We start from the raw sequence: 17971 nt of genomic DNA, 5'->3' as shown, positions 1-17971 counted from the left end.
CACATCTGCATAACAGCTTTGCAGACAGAAACAGAGGAACAAAGATTCTGGTCTCATTTCTGGTCTAAACAGAGGAAACTACCTGTTTAATCGATGTGAGCCATTCAACAAGTTTATATGCCTCAAACCTCTGAGGGATACGCGTCGGGTCATCTACAGTATGTGTGACTACTCAGGATGTGCAGAGAGATTCCAGCCATCGCCACAAAACTGCTTCTGTTATTATAAAGGCGCAGCGGACCTGGATAAACAGTCATTGCTCAGCGTTGCCTTGCACCTACAGGTTCCTGTGCTTTGCAACACCAACAGAAAAGGAAACACAAGATGTACAAGTATAAATAATAATCAACCCTTTTGTTTGAGCATTTATTGCTTTTTTAAAAACAGATTTTCACTTCACTTTTAATGCCCGACAATTTTCACAGGCACATTGTTTGAGGCATGTAAGCCACTTAAACCTGACCGATGAATCGCTCAAGCACAAGGCAGCAAAACCCAGTGATCTGTTGCTGTTTACACACAACAGACAAGCAGCTTAATTGGGGCGTTTAGGTTCTTTCACAACTGCTTGTTGCAAAGACAAATGTATTAAATCCGCTTCCTTTTCTGCAACTAAAACAATGAGGAAAAACACAAGAGATTACTTGTTTTCATCATTTTGCTGCATAATCAAAGCATTTCAAAGGTTAAGACACCATCACACCACCTCCACCATGTTTGCTAGGAAGTGGTGTGTTTTGTTTTGAGCCTGATGAAACGAGACACAATCCTTCCAAAAATTTTCAATTTTGTCTCGTCATTCCAAAGAACATTTTGTTAAGTCATCAAGATGTTTCTGTGTGACAGGCCTTTGTTGTTTTTGGTCCCTGCCGTTTTCTTTTCTCTCCCGTGGAGGCCATCTTTGTGCATCCTCTTTCCCACTGTTGGAATTTTGAATGCTGGCATTACTTGAAGGAAATCAAGTCTGTAGTGTTTTATATAAAGGGAACACATTCACAGTTTACAATCCCTTTTTCAAGTTTTAAACCGTAAATCCTTCGAATAGAAGTATAGGATTTAGATTCCTTTAAAAAAATATTAGCTGGAGCAAAAATGACTAGATCATAAAAGTTTCTGACTCCAGTTTAAATTCATTTCATGAGTGCAGTTCTCCATTTGCTTGAGTGACTTACATCTCGGCGCTACATTCAGTAATAAATGGATGAATTGCAGTTTCTTTAAAAATGCCAAAGGACCAGAGAGGAAATAGCTGATAACCAAAACATTAATTAAAGTTTCCATTTTGACAACCTCTCAGAAATGGCAAGCAATTCTTTTTTTTTTTTTTTAAATAACTTGTAAATCCTGGGCTTTTCAGCTTTTTCACAGGTTATAGACTCTGCTGCCATCTTCTGGTGAGGGATGCAATATTTCCTGCCCCAATTTTCTTTAATAATTTATTCAGAATGATTGGTTTTTCCCCAGAAATATACATTTAAATAGACAATATTTAATTGTTAAGCAATAAGCACACAGAGACACAATGTAGTGTTAAAAGGACCACTTTACTCTTGCACAAGACATCCAAAGAGTACATCTTCAATAGAAAAATAAAATCACCTACTTTGGAGAACATTAAATGTAATCAAGCCTCTTTTTGTTTTTTGTTTTTTCATTTTCTTAGAAACAACCGAAACCAGCACACGGTTCAGAGATGGATTTCAAAATGCTTATTCCTTCAGCTGAACACACATTCATTGAGATTAACTTTGGGTTCATGTCACGTTTCCTTTCATCAGAAGAATCAGCAAATGCTTGTCACAGTAAAGACAGGATGCACTGTGGCTGGCGGAGCAGTCAGTGGGTGGATACAGTCAGAACAAAGGTCCAAGAGAGGCAGGAGCCATGCATAGCCATACGTGTTTAAAAAAAAAAAAAAAAAAAACGTCAGAAACCTGTTAAACTAGTCAAACAGATGAACCACCAACTGAATGTTAAAACATAATTGGGGCAAACAGAGGAGAGGGAAAGACTTCTTTTTTTTTAACTAAAACCACAAAAAGTTCCTCCACACCTTCTCCCTCTCATCAGTTCATTTTCATTATATTCTCTATGAATTCTCCAGCACATAAATAGCATCATTATTGCTTGTTTAAAAAAACTAAACAAAACCTCAAGTACCACTCACACATACTGGCATTTAAATCCACAAATATTCAAAATACGGCACTTCATTGGCCATGACAAAGCTAAAGCAACAGCAAAACGAGATGTTAGCAAGTGAACCTAAGTCAGTTTGAAAATAAGCGCTTCAGCGCTTTGTCTTGGTTAAAATGACTCAACGGGAAAAGTCAACAAAAAAGTGGGGTCAAACTTCACACGGGAGATCTAAACTTCTCAGTTAAATTATACACATACCTGGGAGACAAAAGGCTCAATTAAAACAGATTCAAGTGACAATTTCAGGGTATATTTACAATTTGAGATCAACATTACAGGTTGGCTTCATCTATCCGAAGTTACTCGTCGGCGCCGTTTGTCTGCGACGTCTGAATGGAATCGCCTGCTACCTTCTCGCCAGAATCACCTACTTGATCCTGAAAGAGAAGTGACAACAATCAGAGCGTGTGAGCTTATTATAGACGACACACAAAACATGAGCCTGAAGAGCATGATATTGACCACTGCACACCTTCTTTAGTACATCCAAAAGCCCGTTGACCGTGGTCATCAAGGAATTGGCCGAGTTGCTCATCAGCTCATAGTAGACGTTTTTTTTCTCCTTCACGGCTCTCAGAGTCTCTTCGGTTCGGCTGAGCGCGCTCGTCACTTCCTCCAACTCCTTGCTTAGGGATTTGTTGGCGTGTTCTAGCTGAGCTTTAAGCTTTGCATCCTCCTCTGGAAATAAAAAAAAGAAAATCACATTTAAGGATGAAGGCAGAAAAACAATATAAAACTTAAATTTAGCAAAATAGAGAAAAAAGTTGGATAATTTTGTCAGCTTCTGTTTTTTTTAAGCTGAAAAGAAACAAGAGTTTAAACATTTGAGATACAAGATGTTAAACTCGTTTAGAGGAAGAAACATTAAATTTTGCTTTTACATAGGAATGAAGATTGAAAGATCTAGGTTTATTATATATACAAAATATGATCATTCCTTCAGTTTCTTTCTTAAATAATGTAATTAATCAATAGCAATACAGTTAATAAAGGAAAAAAGTCAAACCACAAGTCAATAATAAAAAAAAACTTTGGAGAAAAAGCTAAGTTTGTTCCTTATAAGAACTTTTTACACCATAAATGTTCCATTATATGCTCAATAATCTACATCAGTAATAAAATAAAGTAAATCCTGATACATTTGTTTTTCCAATGAGAGCGATATTTATCAGAAAGCTGCAGTAAAACAAACAACTTTAAGCTCTTTAAAGGGATCAGCGAAAGCAAACACAGTGACGAAGACGTTAAACAAAGGGTCATAAACTCTACCGACTCCCAACAAAGATCCGACGGTGTTGGGATGCCTCACTCACATGCAAAATGCTCGAACCATCAAAACCTTAAACCGTCAGCTACAAAGATACCGAGTTTAATTTGAAACACCATAATGTGGAGATTAGTAGGACAAAAACACTGCGGGTAGAGAACCACTAAAACTTTATGTTTAACCATTCCCACAGTTTCAAGTGCTTTTATTGAGTTTCCTCCTGATGTTTGAAGTTTGGAGTAGTGGCAATTAGATCATTCCATGCATTTTTTGAGTTTCAGATTTCTCTCAAACTCATCTCGGGACTATTTCCACAAATTTACATTAAACATTATGCTGGAAGACCTTTACGCCATCTAGTGGCAGGAGTTTTGCAAAATTAGGCCAAGTAAGCACATTTATATTAACTATGTTATATATTTTAATTAACAGTCAACATAATTTGTCAAACAACCTGACAGCAATACACCATTTGATTTGACCCCTGTTAAGAGTTTGTAGAGATAAAATAGTATTTTTACTTGTCATTACCTCATAATTTAAACTGTACCACTGGCCCACAGTATTGTTGTGATGATTGTTATTAAACCCAATGTGGTCAATAATAAACTATATGGATAATGTTGCTGCGTTTAAAGCTGTAAAAATACATTTTACTGTCAGAACGTACAATGTAACAGTGTTATCTCCAGTAATACATTCTAAATTGAATGCAGCCATTGTCCTGAAGAGAATCTGGTATCGTGTGGCTTGTTTCCTACAAAACTACAAAAAGGCACAATCCACTGTTTACCCATTTTGGCATCCTGAGTTATAAGCTTCTGCTCTATCTCCTCTCGAGCCTTTTCGCTCTTCTCCAGTTTCTGCATCATGCTGCCGATGTCGACCATGGCTCCATTGTACACGATCAGATTGCCAGACTCACTCCCCTCTGATGAAGCGTGAGCTTTCAGACAGGGAAGTAGAGCTCTGTTACCTGGCAGGAAAAGAAGACAAATAGTTTGCATGAGTAAATGCTTCTGTTTGTTATTAAAATTGGTTGTTTGATTACACCAGATACACGACTCACCTACGAGGTTTTCTATATGGGCTTCATTGAGGGAGGCCGCCACCTCATCCTTTCCCCTGTCTGTCAGTTTTCGGTAGTAACAAGACTCTCTGACCACAGGTTTGTTCAAAAGCTTCTTGATCTAAAAACAGAAATCAACATGAGACAAAAACCAAGAACAAAAATCTTTAAAAAGGCAGCATCATAACGCAACAGATCCCAGAAAGTTAAAAATTTTGTGTTTTTGTTCACCTGTGCACGAGAAAGATGTAGACCCAGAGTATAAAGGATGTCCTCCAGGTCCCTCTCCAGCAAGTAGCCGCAGTGGCTCTGGTCAAAGTAGACAAACGCCATGAGCAGATCCCTGTTCTGGGTCACCATCTGCTTCTTCTCCTGGGGCAGAAATGAATAGTAACAACAACGTTTCTCTACATCAGTAACAAAATGATCCGGCTGCCAGGAGGAAGGCCCAACCTTGTCTTTAGAGGATCTGTCCTTTGATGACCTGTGGTCGTCTCTGCGGTCTCTCCTGTCCCTGTCGTTGGAGTCTTCGTCATCTTTGTCTTACAAAAGAAAAAATAAACATACTCTACATCATGGGGTCAGATTTGATAAAACATCTGAATTAAATCTAAATATAGCCGTTTTAAATTTGAACAGAAGAGAAACAAAAGCTGTGTAGATCACCATCGTCATCGTCATCATCATCCTCTGCATCTTCAGCCTCTAAGGGGTCGTACTCTTCAGCATTGGCTGTGCTGCCCTCGTCTTCGTTTTCATCGTCGTCCCGAGACTCCTCCTTTTTGATGGTTCTGTCATCATACTGAGTCAAAACATAACTAGTTATTTTACAGCCACTTGTTAAGCATTTAACAGATAAAGAAAAGCATTAAGCTTTTTAAACCTACCTTTCTTTTCTCCTCCTCATCATCTTTGTTCCTTTTTGCTACCGGCTCCTCAATCTCTTCATCTTTTTCCTTTTTAATTTCCCGTTTTTCAGCATCCTTCTTGTCTGCCTCCCTTTTCACCTTTTTTTCCTTCTTCTCATCCTTTGTAGGAAGAGAAGCGAGCGCTTTGTAGATGCGATAGCCAAAGTCTCTCTGCAGCATCTCGTTAAACAGCTCAGCAAACAGGGAAACCTGAGAGGAAACACAGGTCTGCAGTAGTAAGTGTGTCCAATTGATCTACACAACATTAGAGGTCTTGATACTAAAAGCAGGGAGGGAGGTCTTCGTTCCACCCTTTAATCGAATAAATGTAACTATACTATCGTGATTTATTTTATTCTCTATCTCAACTTTGTATCCAAGTTTCTCCTTTTCCAAAATATTCTTTTGAGTCATCAAAAGGCAAAGAGAGTCTTACTTCAAACGAATGCTCCTTGTTGTCCTCCAGTCTGTAGTCCAGCAGCACACTGAGGGACATGATGCTGCAGTCAAATTTGCCATTTTTGGCAGCCCAGTTGGGGTACACCAGGATGGTGGGCTCATCGGGAAGGATGTAGCGTCTTTCTCTCCGCTGACGCTCAAGCTCTTCCTGCTTCTTTTTTTCATCATCCTATCAAAGAAAAACATCAAAAACACTGTTTTTTTTTTTCTGGAAAAGACTAAAAATGCAATGGAAGTTTTCACCCTTTAAAGCTTAGGTACAATTTAAGCCAAGTAACAGAGAAAGAGCAGTAACTGACAATCCATTTCACACAATCAGACAAAAAAAGTACATATTTAAGTTTCATTCAACTTCATATTCATAAATGTGTCATGTTCATTTATAACAATTACTCACATCATCAATAAAACCCTTATGACCGAAGGCTTAGTTAAAAACATTCGATAAGTTAAAATGTAAAAATCTTCACTGAAACTTTTTTTTCCAACTTCTGGGGAAACAAAAAAAGCTAAACTATTTTCCTAGAATTTTAAATCGCTAACTTTGCCCTCATGTTTAACATTTAGGCACTTTCATGTGTTGATATCATTAATAAGTTGTAACCAGACGACTGAAAACATCTTTAGACCGTTTCCTCATGAACAGCCGAGAAATCACCTCTTTGTCGTCCTCGGTTCGAGGCGGCTCCTCTTCCTCTGCTACTTTAACTTCTGGTTTCTCGGGCTCTTTGGACTCCTCCACCTGCTCCTCCACCTTCAGCTGCTTGGTGAGGCGCGCGATGAGCTGGGATTTTAATCCCTTTGAGCTCAGAGAGCGACAGTCAAGTTCTCTACGCAGGTCATTGACCTACAAGAGGAGCAAACATAAATACAATTCATTTTATTGCACATTTAACTTAAAATAACAAAAAATTAAGCAAAATACTTTTGTTTTATTCACATGCAACTATAAATATATGTCAGAAACATTGTTCTAGTATAAACCTTCTTCTAATTTTGAATCCTACCTTCATTGATTTCGGGTCAAGTTTAGTCCAATGAGTGGCAATACTGACATCCTTAGACTCTTCATCGTCTTTTTCCTCTTCCTCCTTGATAAACAATTATTCAAATAGAGAGAAGGCGGGAGGGGGAGGGAGAGGTAGGACAACAGTCAGCGCACATTTTATGGATTTAATAAGCTTTCAAAGTTGATCCGTGCAAGAAGCAAGGCCTCATCTGTCTTTCACTGCCTTGTTCTAGTGAGCTTGGCTGTGTTTAAGTCCACTGCTACTGAAGGGTACACAGGGAAGCTCTCTAGCTCTCATAAAAAAAAAATAAAAAAACGAACAGAAATTTTCCCCAGCTGCCAATCAATCAATCTGTGGAACACAAAAAAGGTCAAAAATCAATGAGAGGTGTGACCAAAAGGCGTGTGGGTACATCAGGTGAACTGAAGATAGGGTAGCCCTAACATGCTCTACGCCTGGGGAATTCCCACTTAGGAGTTTTACATGTCTACGTCATATTGGAGACTTCTGTCCAAAATACGGCCCTGGAAAAACCAAGTTCTATGTACAGTCCAAATGAGAGCGTTGAACCCAACAACAAGAACAGACAAGCAACAAGACTTTGGGGAGATTCTCTTTTCGTTGTCAGAAGGTATCAAATTGATGTGAAGAACAAAAAAACAAAAATTATAAATATACACATTTCTACAACAAACATTATGTGCACGCAAGTGGCTCCACAGTTTCCAGCTTGTTTTGAAATGAAGAGTTCCAGAGTTAAGAACTGACTGCTGGTTAAAATTGAATAAATAAGCTTTTAAAAGCCAAGTTAGGCCATCCAGGTTAACAGAAGATTAAAATAAATCACAGAATCAGAACAGCACCTAATCACAAGGTGTTTGGGGAACTGGAAGCTGTTTTACCACTTGCGACTGGGGCCTGCACAACACAACCTAGTCTCACTGCTTCCACTGTATATGTCTGCTGGATGTGAGGGAAGGTGGAGGTGCTGATGGAGGAATGGAGGAGTTCGAGCGGAGGAAAAAGGGGGGCAGGTGGAGGAGGAGTAAACAGAAGAAGTCTAGGTAAGGTTTGGTGGAGCATTAATATGCCTGTGTTGGTACTGGTGTGTCTGTCGGGTGCGCTGTGCATTTTGTCTGCTGTGTATCTGCGATGTGTGTGTGTTTTCTGTTTTGTAATTCCTGTGCCTTCCTGTGAGAAGCGGAAATGAGAAGAGAAGGATTAGCGGTTCAGTGCCTGTTCTCCATCCGCCTCCTTTCGCTCGGCCGACAGCTTCTCAGCCAGCTGCTCCCGGAGTCGCCGTGACAGCACTTCCCACTCTGAGCGGGTAGGAAGACAATGCCAAACATCCGGAAGAAACAAAACCACTGTCTCCACATGAGCGGGGACTGTCCGCCCCTTGTGTGTCTCCTCCGGCCGATGATAGCGAATCTCTGCAAAACGATACCTGTCGCAAAGGAAGAGGGTGCATTGGAAAGAAACATTCTGGTCACGGCACAGAATCAAAGGCGAGCCTTTCTAGGGCAAGCCTTCTACAGCTACTCCCCTCCCATCCGGTCACTGAATGATCACAGGAATCATTGCATTGATCCGGCTCCCACACAACACTCAGGACAGACAAATGGACCCAGTCTGCAGCTCTTCATCTGTTGTCACAGGTTACGGCAGCCATTTTGAAAACAACAACAACAGACAATAACAAAAAAATTATAATAATAAAAATACCCCAAAACGCAGCCCCCTTACAGTTTCAGCCAATTACTGGATGAGCGTTCTGCATTAAACCTAGGATACACTTAATGCACTACATTAGAGTGGTGCAGAGAGAGACAGAATCAAGAGACACTGAAAGCCAGTTAAATATATAAGATATTTAACAGGGAGAATAGAAAATAAATGATGAAATAAAAAAAGACATAGTAATGGTCTTCTGCTCCAGGCTACAGCTTCCAGCCACCAAGTCCATGCGTTTGGGTTTTATCACAACAAAATGTATGAACAGAATGTCACGGAGAGAGCCAAGACAACAGACACAAGTCCCAGAAGGACAATGAACAACAAATAATAATAAACTGCAAATTAACAACAGAATAATAATAATAATAATGCAGAAGAGAGGCAAGTAATATTGAACAAGCTTTATATTTAAAAAAATTATTATTTATATAAAATTTAAGAGTCAAACTAACTCTTAAAGCTTAAATATTGTAAATAGGGGATAAATGAAAGTTCTATAAAGAGCAGTACTTACCACTGAGTGCACAGACTAAGATCTATTCCTGTGAGTGCCCTGCAACAGCGTATGGCTGTCTTAATGAGGACAGACGGGTCCTTCTCTGGGTCCGCTCCGTCCAGAGAGGGAGACCAATGACCTCCGATTGCCATGGCCTCATCTTTACCTCGCATGCCCACCAAAAACTGAAGGAGAAGAGAAAAGGGAGCAAAAGAAAGCACAACAGTTAGGTCAAAATGTGGAAGAGAAAAATGCTGAAGAGGTTAAAAGAGTGGAAACCGGACAAAATAAAAACTTAAAAAGAACCAAAAAAGGCCAGCAGGTAGAAGAAATATTTGTACCTCAAATAATTCACAACTATAAAGGAAAATCATTTTTAAATTCAAAGAACCATCAGTCATTATTTTTCCACACAGCTGCTTCTATACATTATCATGAAAACAAAGAGGGTTTGACATACCTTAATGAGCCTAGCAGGATGTTGGAAGGAATCTCTGACTTCCTGTGGGTCCTCAGCCAGAGCACACGACTTGTGGTAAAGCTCCTCTAAACTGGGGTTAGCAAGCAGCATCACCTGAAACAAAGAGAAACACCATTTTGGGTTCTTTTGTTTAGAAATACACAGCTGTACATTAATCTAACTGAACCCCAATCAGACAGCCGAGAGCTTGACTGTCTTCCTCTTTGAAACTTCAGCAGGTTGTTTTAGACTCTGATCACGAGTCAAATTATTTGTTTAGCTAGTTTTTATAGACTGAATAGGTTTGAGTGTTACTGAGGTTTCTTGACAGGACACAACATAAAAACTGTTCCACAGTTTTAACTCTCCTCCCCTAAATAAAACCAAAATGTCTTCAGAAAGGAACCTTAAAATATTCTTTACATTAACTATTTTATAAGGTTAAAAGAGCAGCATATATTCAACATATTTATCAGTAAATATTGTACCTTTGCACTGTAGGTGTGGTTAACGTCAGGAGGGTCCAGCACAGCTGTGTTTTTGACTGGAGGATCTACTTCTTTGTGCAAGATGTGGAAGTTACAGGCGTTACTGAACTGGAAGGATCTTGTTAGGGGGAAGGCATCCACCCAGGTAAAAACCGCGTTAAAGAAGTCACTAGGGATGTAGAGACTCTGATAGCGCCGCCTCAGCTCCATCAAGTCACAGCTGGAGCTGAAGAAGAAAATAAAGAGCAGTTGAAACATCAGCAATCACATTCTTGACACGATGGTAAGTGTTCTCGATCTATTCCCACATTCAGCGCAATAAGCAGCGGATCATATTCACCCATCTAAGCTGAACTTGGAAAACTGGACCGTGTAGCGTGGGAGCACTCTGCGTGGACGTCTGGGGGAGCGTTCCCGTCTCGGTGAGCGGTCTCGAGATCGTTTGCGGGTGGGAGAGCGTTCTCTAGATCGCCTCCGCTCACGGTCTCTGTCTCTGCTAAAGAATTGCATGGAAACACTCCGGTGATTAAATCATGTGGGGGAGGCAGAGCCAACTGCTACGTTCAGACTGTAAAACGTCGCACCTGCGTTCTTCCTTCGTCCGGAGGATGAGTTCGGGACCTCGATCGTTTCGGGTGGTGAAACGAGTCGGAGGCTCGATTCGTCGGAGGGTCTGCGGCTGCGGCATTATTCTCACAGGGGGCTGAAGCAAACCACCAGCAAATACATCTGGACACAGAGGGAAACACTCATCACGTCACATAAAGAGGAAGATTTTTTTATTGATTTAATGTTTTACAAACTGAAATTAAAATTTTATCTAAAAAAAGATCACAATGAAAGTAAGCAATCTGCATCAACTTTTAAAACAAAAGCATGAGATTTTACCTTTGGTTGGAGGTTGAGGGAGCAGAGGCTGAGGGGGGTTCTGAAGGAGAGGGGCCAGTGAGGCAGCAGACAGCTGGGCTTGCAGAAGAGAGGGTGGGGGGGCCTGGGCTTGAACACTGAACGTGGTTGGGGGAGGTAGCGACTGCAGCATGGTTGGAGCTGACTTGATCATGTTAGAAGCCTGAGCCTGGCTCTACACCAAACAAGGAGGGGAGAAAAAAGAAAACACATGAAAAGATTTTTAAATCTGGGAAAAAAATGTCTTAAGAAAAGGTCGAACAGAATGAGCCTGGAACTTGCCAAAGACTGCACAAAACAACGACTAAAACAGATCAACTCTGGGTCAGTGGTTGTTCAGAAGACAGAAGCTGGGAGAAAGTCTGACAGGACTGCTTGAAACAAAGAACTGGAGAAATCTCGTTTTTCATACAGGATGTCCTAAAACAGAAGAAGAGCTTTAGATTTAATTCTGCCTTTTTTATTCTAACCTTCAAGCATAATTATGAAAACTAATATTTTTGCATTTTGTAATTTGATGATTTACCTCCAAACAGAACAAGCAATGCTTATCTTTTAAAGTGAATGCTGCAAATGTCAATGTAATAAAGTTCAATGCTGAAGTGTGGAATGTGATTGGTTTTTTTTCTACAGCAGTTGTGAAAAAAGTATCACATTCAATATTAGCAAAATGTTTTTACATCTGCTGTTTTAACATAGTGATATTTATTCTGTTTCATTCAATCCCAAACATTTACAACAGGCTAAAATATATGAAAACAAAAACAGATATGTTCATAAATACTAACACCATAACAAAAACACTGTTTAGCGTAAAAAGTTTTTCAATGGAGAAACCGGACAAATTTGAACCAGAAGTGATTAAGTTCTGTTGAAAAAATAAGACATTATGCCCAAATGTAACCCTAGTAGAAATGTGGTAGAACTGGAACATTTGGGGTAATTATTTTTCACCCTCAGCCTCAGTTATCACACCTTTAAAGTTCACCATAACCTCTAATGTGTTAGGACTCTCAGGTGTTAACATAGTTCCTACTGTGCAACAGTGCTTTTTTCAACAAGGTGTGAATCTGTGATTGTTTTATACCACATTGTTAGGCAACATCAGATACATATTTTTTCTTTGCATGATACATCTCCTGGGCAAAGGTCTCGACTTATCAAATAAAATGGCACCAATGTGCCAGTGAAAAATGCTAGATGCTAAATGTCATGCCCTACCAATAACCAGCGCCGTGCATAGTTTGATGTATTTTCCTAGTGTGAAATAAATACACTAAGTATTTTTATAGTTTCTTTCTATGTATTTGATTAGAACTGTTTTTAATATAAATTATTTTATTGCTTTTTAAATAATTATTATAAAATATGATTAAAATAATTTATTAAAATGTTATGTCACCCTCATCTTAATGATTGTCAAATTCATCAATCTGCTTTGCTCCTCAAGCATGAAATCGAAATGTTTCTGTCAAGAAAGTAACCGCCGTGCAGCAGCCCTGCTGTGGAGGTCACTGCTGTAAAAAATCCCCTAAGGACTCATGTCCAAGTATACTCACTTTTAGTTAGTTATCGTCATCCCACTTCATTATTCAAATTATTGAATAGTGATTAAAAGTCAATGCTTTTGAAATATTTTTTTACCATTGTCTGTGGGTTTACAAAGGAAGTGCCAGGCCAGAATCTAATGTGGTTTAGGGGGCCCCTGCATAGAAAGGTTTGGGAACCTCTAATGTAAGTAATCATGGATATGCTTCAAAAACAAGAATATATTGTATGCAAGTTTAGCAACTAGGTAAATTGTTCTTATATAGGACAAATACTGTTTGTGTCTATGAATGCATGCAGTTGATAACAGTTTCTGTTCACATGACACAAATTGGTCTAAGTCACTTTTAGGTCTACAACTAAATGTATTTTGAATCAGTGCAAAACTGTGGCAAGGGTAATCAGAAATGAACAGCATGTGTAATCTGATTACTCTAACCCACTGTGCACCTAAAACCTCAGTGGAATCCTTAGAAACCTATGTTAAAAAAACAATAGAAATAATCAAGGTTTCAGTTACTTGAGGATTTCCTTCACAGATTGAAATCCCTCAAACTGTGAGGAAATCTCTGTGGAAATCTTTGAACTTATAAACGGTCGTGCCTTTGACTTGTTTAACACCTTTTTCATCAACAACATTTGCAGTACAAACAATGACTACATTTTACATTAACGTCTAAGGAAAATTTGGCCCCACTCCATAATGACAGTAAACCAGCAGCTTCTGTAGGAGAAATAAAGAAATAAAATGGAAAAAAAAAACACTGTTAAGATTGTTATCACCCATTAATACTGCACGTAAAACAAAAGTCAAGAAACAGATGCAAAAATCTAATGGGTGAGCAAGAGTGTGTATTTCAGGACTAGATGGTTACATTTTGTCTGTTGTCCGCAGCAGAGTGCATATCTGTGTAGCGGAGCTGCATTCCTGGCTCACTGTAAAGGCTGCCGAGCTGTGGGGAAGCTTGAGGTAAAGGCTGAGGCTGCTGCTGAAGCTAGGAGGGATTGAGAACACAACAGTAAAAGGTCAGAAAGATAAAAGAGTAAAAATAAATAAAGAAAAACAGTGATGCAGTATGGAAGACAAGGTTAAAGTTTTCCAAAGTTTAAAATGAACCTGGAAAATCCTGTTCTGAATATTTAGAAATAAAATAAATAAGCTGGCATTTTTAATCACACCAGGCATGCTGCAGCGGACAGTCAGCAAACTTTACAAGATCTACTCAGAGCAATAAAGGCAAATAAACTCAAGCAAATAGCCAGACAAGCTCTACTTAAGAGACTCAACCAGTCACAAATAAGTTGTTTTTATATCCCCTTTTTTTAAATAATGTGCAACAACATCTGATTTAAAGTCAACGAGAATTTAATTAAAAGGTAATAACCTCACAAATTCATTGAAACTTCTCCATTTTTCTATAAATGAAGTTAATGTTTTAGTAATTTGTTATTCATGAAAGTCAGACAAATAAAAAAAGAGCAAAGCAGGAATGGCTTAAATGCATTTTGAAATGAAAATTACTAACAGAGCACATAAAGTTGCGAATGCTCTCACCGACTGATTTGCCAGCTGAGGTAAAGTCTGGATGCGCTGGGCATTCCACTTGAAGGGCATATTAGGGTTGTACACAGCTTCCACAAGGACCCTGTCACCAACCTGGGGAGTTTTTCCTTTCACAGCACTATGGAAGGTTTACAAAAAGGACATTTACACACAAAGTGTAACATTATAGTAGCTTAAAATAGATAGAACTTTTTCTAGTATTTCATTTCTACAAGGTAACAGACCATCTGACAATAACACTTCCCTACCTTAGCTGAAAGAAGACATCTTCATCTACAAAGCCAAACGTGTCATGTAGCTTATTGACAACACCAGTGAAGACTCGCTGCTTCTGAGGCTGCGTCTGCTGTTGGTGGCTTGAACGTGGCGTTGGATACGACACAGTAATCTGGGCCGTCTGCTGAGGGTTGGACAAGCTCAGGCTGGTGGGCAATGCGACGGGAGGCTGAAGGTTAGATGGAGATTATTAAAAGCTCTTAACTTTATAGACTCATTGTTTGCGACAAGGACAGAAAGTGACATGTAATAGTAATAAATGTTTTCCTACTTCTTTAAAATCAACAGAAAACCAGGGGAGTTAAAAAAAAAAACCCACTAAAGCGATTTGTATTGCATGTATGCTCTGGATTTACCTGAGAGATCAGCGCCTGCTGAGGCTGAGGGAGCTGTGAAATGAACAGAAGGAAAAACAAATGTGATCATTTTATTAACCTAATGCAAAGTTATCTTGTCTTTCTTATTGCATTTTGACAACTCTTCTTTATACATGATCTTACATATTAGCATCACAAAATGAATAAAACAAAGCTAAGTTATAATACGCTGCTGTAAGAAATCTATTAAATAAATCAGCATTATAGCCAGTAAGTACTCTTTAAAAGTATAAATGAAAACTTTCAGTGTTTTGTTTTGTTTGTATATATTTTTATTGAGCTTAAAAATATATACTTTTTAAGCTCAATTAAAAAAAAACTGTAGAATACCTTCGTCTTCAGACAAAGCTTAGACCAGAAACTGAAAAAAGTAACACAAGACTGCTCTTCACCTGATGAGGTACATTATACAGTTGTTGAGGTGGTTGCTGGGGAGGTTGCTGTTGTTGCTGCTGCTGCTGCTGCTGTTGTTGCTGCTGCTGATACTGCTGAAGTGCTGAATTGATCTGTGACTGCAAACAATGACAGGATCATAGCCAGGGGTTAAAGAGCTACATTAGACAGTGACAAGATGAACAGATCGCTGCATGAGGTCTGGACTACTGTTTTGACTGACCTGCTGTAGAGCTGCTGCGGCAGCCGCTGCAGCTTGCTGCTGCAAAGCAGCAGTTTGCTGAGACAGCTGATAGTTTGCTGCAGACTGATTACTGAGAGAAGCTGCAGCCAAGGCTGACTGCTGAGAGTAGACGGAGGGAGACGCTCCAAGGAGAGACGGCTGTTGCACCCCTAGAGCTGCAAGAGTTAAACAGTAATAAATATAACATTAATGAGGAGAAAGATGTTGATATATATAATGTTATTGTAAAGGAGAACCAATTCAGACCCAACAGTAAACTGTTATCTTTAAGAGTACATCAATACTTCTGATTAAGAGAGCACCAATAGTGCTTGCTTTTATGTTTCAATATATAAACCTTCACCCAACTATCAGCTTTCCAGTTGCTGGTAAATGCATACAAATTTAAATCAGATTGGTGCAATCATGTCATATAATCAGTAGGTAGAAAAAAAAATCAAAGAAATTTACAATCGTTTATTAGAAATAAATTGTGCCAAAGTGAAACATCTCAATCATTTTCTGAGAAACCTACAAGGCCCAGAGGCTTCAGCTTGCCCTACTTACAGTGTAGGCTGTTGAGGTCAAGAGACTGTCCTGAGTGACCAGGTTGAGACACAGCTGTGGCAGCAAACTGGGTTGCCCACGGCGGATTCTTCTGGCCCCCGAACTGGGCCATGACTCATTCAGGGTTAGGGCTGACTCTGTTTACCGGGTCTTTGTTTACTACTGAAATACATAATCAAATCAAATATGAGACAAACTGAAGTCCAAAACAAACGTTTTGTATTGTGTAAAGCACAAATACCTTACAAATAAAATCATTTGCACCACAATCAAGAGATCAGAGCGGTGACATGACCATTATTTCTGATGTAAATAAGGAATAAATTTAAAACAAAGTTAGCGAGGTAAAATAACTATGACCCAGAGTTTTAATGTGCTCTTATCATGTTATGTTAATTTAATTTTGTTATGAACAACGCAAATTATGGTGTTTTTATGCTCATCAAAGATAATTCTGAAGCTAAGAAATATATAATTTTTAAGCTCAATAAATATGCCATGTTCATTAATTTTTCTTATCTCTAATCAAATTAGTGTTTACACAGCACTAATTTGATCAATTTTGTTTACTAAAATTAGAAACATCAATGGATACACAATTTGAACTATATCAAGAAGTGAGTATGATACTTGTGGCATCAGTGGGTTTTTATTTGGTGCCTTGGTTATCTTTTAATAACAAAGAAGGAAATGTTTGGGTATAGGCGAGCAACGTTTTAAATTTAGTTATCTGTAATTTTGTAAATACTATGTTGTGCCGTTGGAGTTAAAAAAGGTCCATTAATTAAATTTAAATCTAAGTAATTAAATTTAGCCTAATAAAGTTTATTTACATAAGGAAGTGGAGGTGCTAGTACTCCACTGCAATCGGTGTGGGTTTTAGCCACAAGATGTCCCCTGATCTAATGCAGTTACCGAGACTGTTTACAAGTAAGACAGCTTCTTGCAGTGCACTACAGAGGGGCTCAGCTTTTAAAAATAAAACAAAACAAACATTTAAACTGTTATACGGAATGGTTTCATTCTCCTGCAAGTGTACTTCAATCGCATGAAAGAAATTCCGAGTAAATTATACATCATTTCAGAGATAATAATGCAGACAAAGCAGCTGTTAAAAAGCTCACAAATTAAACAGGGTTTAGAGTGGCAAATCAAAAAACAGTATGTATTACACTATTTTTTTCATAATTTAGACAAATATGGCTTAAAAACATGAAAGCCCTTAATACATTTTATAAACAGTTTCCTAAGATTTCAACAGAGGCTGACAGCAGCGAACTCGACGGTCAATCAAGCTAACATTAGCCACGGACTGACAGCTGAGCTGCCTTAGCAGGTAAAGTAGCACGAATTCTCACATTTGTCCGGCCAGAATCTGAAGCGGCAGTTGATGTAGTTATTGGCGTGTTATTAAATCTTTTTGCACGCTATGTTCTTCTGACTGTTCTTATTATCCAAACGCACCTTAGCCAGCTCTAAGCGCGTTCAACAGTGGGGCAGCGACTGCACAACAGACGGCTAGCATTTCCAGACCGTTAGCTTTGTTGCCATACTAGCCTCGTGCTAATTCAATAACGAGCGCGAGGCCCTGGCAGTTAGCAGTCAACGACAAAGGTTAAAACTGCGAAAAATCGAGATAAAACAACAGCGTCCCGCCTGTCCGCTTTAATGATGACTATAAGACATGACCAGAAAGCGAAATTAAATATTGGCTCAATAAAATCCTATAATAACACTCACCGATGTACCTCTGGCGATTGTTAATGCAAATTGCGCATGCGCAAGAAGGTTACGCTGATCCATGTGGCAAAGTCAGCATAAATTGGTTTACCTATTTACTGTGTTTGGGATAATCTAATGCTCGTTTGTTCTTAAGCCACTTTACAGTACTATTTTTGTTTCACTCGGTTAAATTTGTCAGTGTATGACCTCCAACATATTAGATGTGTTTTAAAAATTACAACTAAATTGACAAATTGTTCCAATGTTTAGGAAAATGTTTCCACAACAGTTCCTCTCCGGAG

At 38.9% G+C, this 17971-nt stretch overlaps 1 protein-coding gene across 4 annotated transcripts; it reads right to left on the bottom strand.

The window, feature by feature from the left end:
- Window positions 1-1525: 1525 nt before the first annotated feature.
- ccar1 (cell division cycle and apoptosis regulator 1) lies at window positions 1526-17728 on the bottom strand. Of its 4 annotated transcripts, none has more exons than XM_055029522.1 (26): window positions 17688-17728; window positions 15948-16109; window positions 15381-15556; window positions 15157-15276; window positions 14744-14776; window positions 14360-14556; window positions 14103-14229; window positions 13423-13542; window positions 10982-11174; window positions 10678-10822; window positions 10434-10589; window positions 10094-10319; window positions 9606-9719; window positions 9164-9330; window positions 8149-8359; window positions 6910-6993; window positions 6561-6749; window positions 5880-6071; window positions 5423-5653; window positions 5202-5337; window positions 4989-5077; window positions 4767-4907; window positions 4536-4656; window positions 4260-4442; window positions 2672-2877; window positions 1526-2576 (listed from the first exon to the last, which is right to left on the bottom strand). In XM_055029522.1, exons 2-26 carry the CDS (start codon window positions 16057-16059, stop codon window positions 2499-2501), a joined length of 3747 nt encoding a protein of 1248 aa, XP_054885497.1. In that variant the 5' UTR covers window positions 16060-16109; window positions 17688-17728; the 3' UTR covers window positions 1526-2498. The 4 variants fall into 4 exon arrangements, with proteins under 4 accessions (XP_054885497.1, XP_054885498.1, XP_054885496.1 ...); XM_055029523.1 differs by lacking the exon at window positions 17688-17728 and adding an exon at window positions 17412-17490; XM_055029521.1 differs by lacking the exon at window positions 17688-17728 and adding an exon at window positions 17306-17388.
- Window positions 17729-17971: the final 243 nt, after the last annotated feature.

The sequence above is a fragment of the Poeciliopsis prolifica genome, unplaced genomic scaffold, assembly GCF_027474105.1.
Source record: "Poeciliopsis prolifica strain line A6 unplaced genomic scaffold, Auburn_PproV2 SCAFFOLD005, whole genome shotgun sequence".
Taxonomy (NCBI): Eukaryota; Metazoa; Chordata; class Actinopteri; order Cyprinodontiformes; family Poeciliidae; genus Poeciliopsis; species Poeciliopsis prolifica.
This window is presented reverse-complemented; position numbering and strand designations above follow the sequence as displayed.

Coding starts and splice junctions, on each gene's coding strand:
- ccar1 (XM_055029522.1), bottom strand. CDS start 16,059: ATGGCCCAGTTCGGGGGCCAGAAGAATCCGCCGTGGGCAACCCAGTTT. Junction 15,277..15,380: donor CCGCAGCAGCTCTACAGCAG/GTCAGTCAAAAC, acceptor CATTGTTTGCAG/TCACAGATCAATTCAGCACT. Junction 8,360..9,163: donor CTTAGTCTGTGCACTCAGTG/GTAAGTACTGCT, acceptor CCTTTGCGACAG/GTATCGTTTTGCAGAGATTC.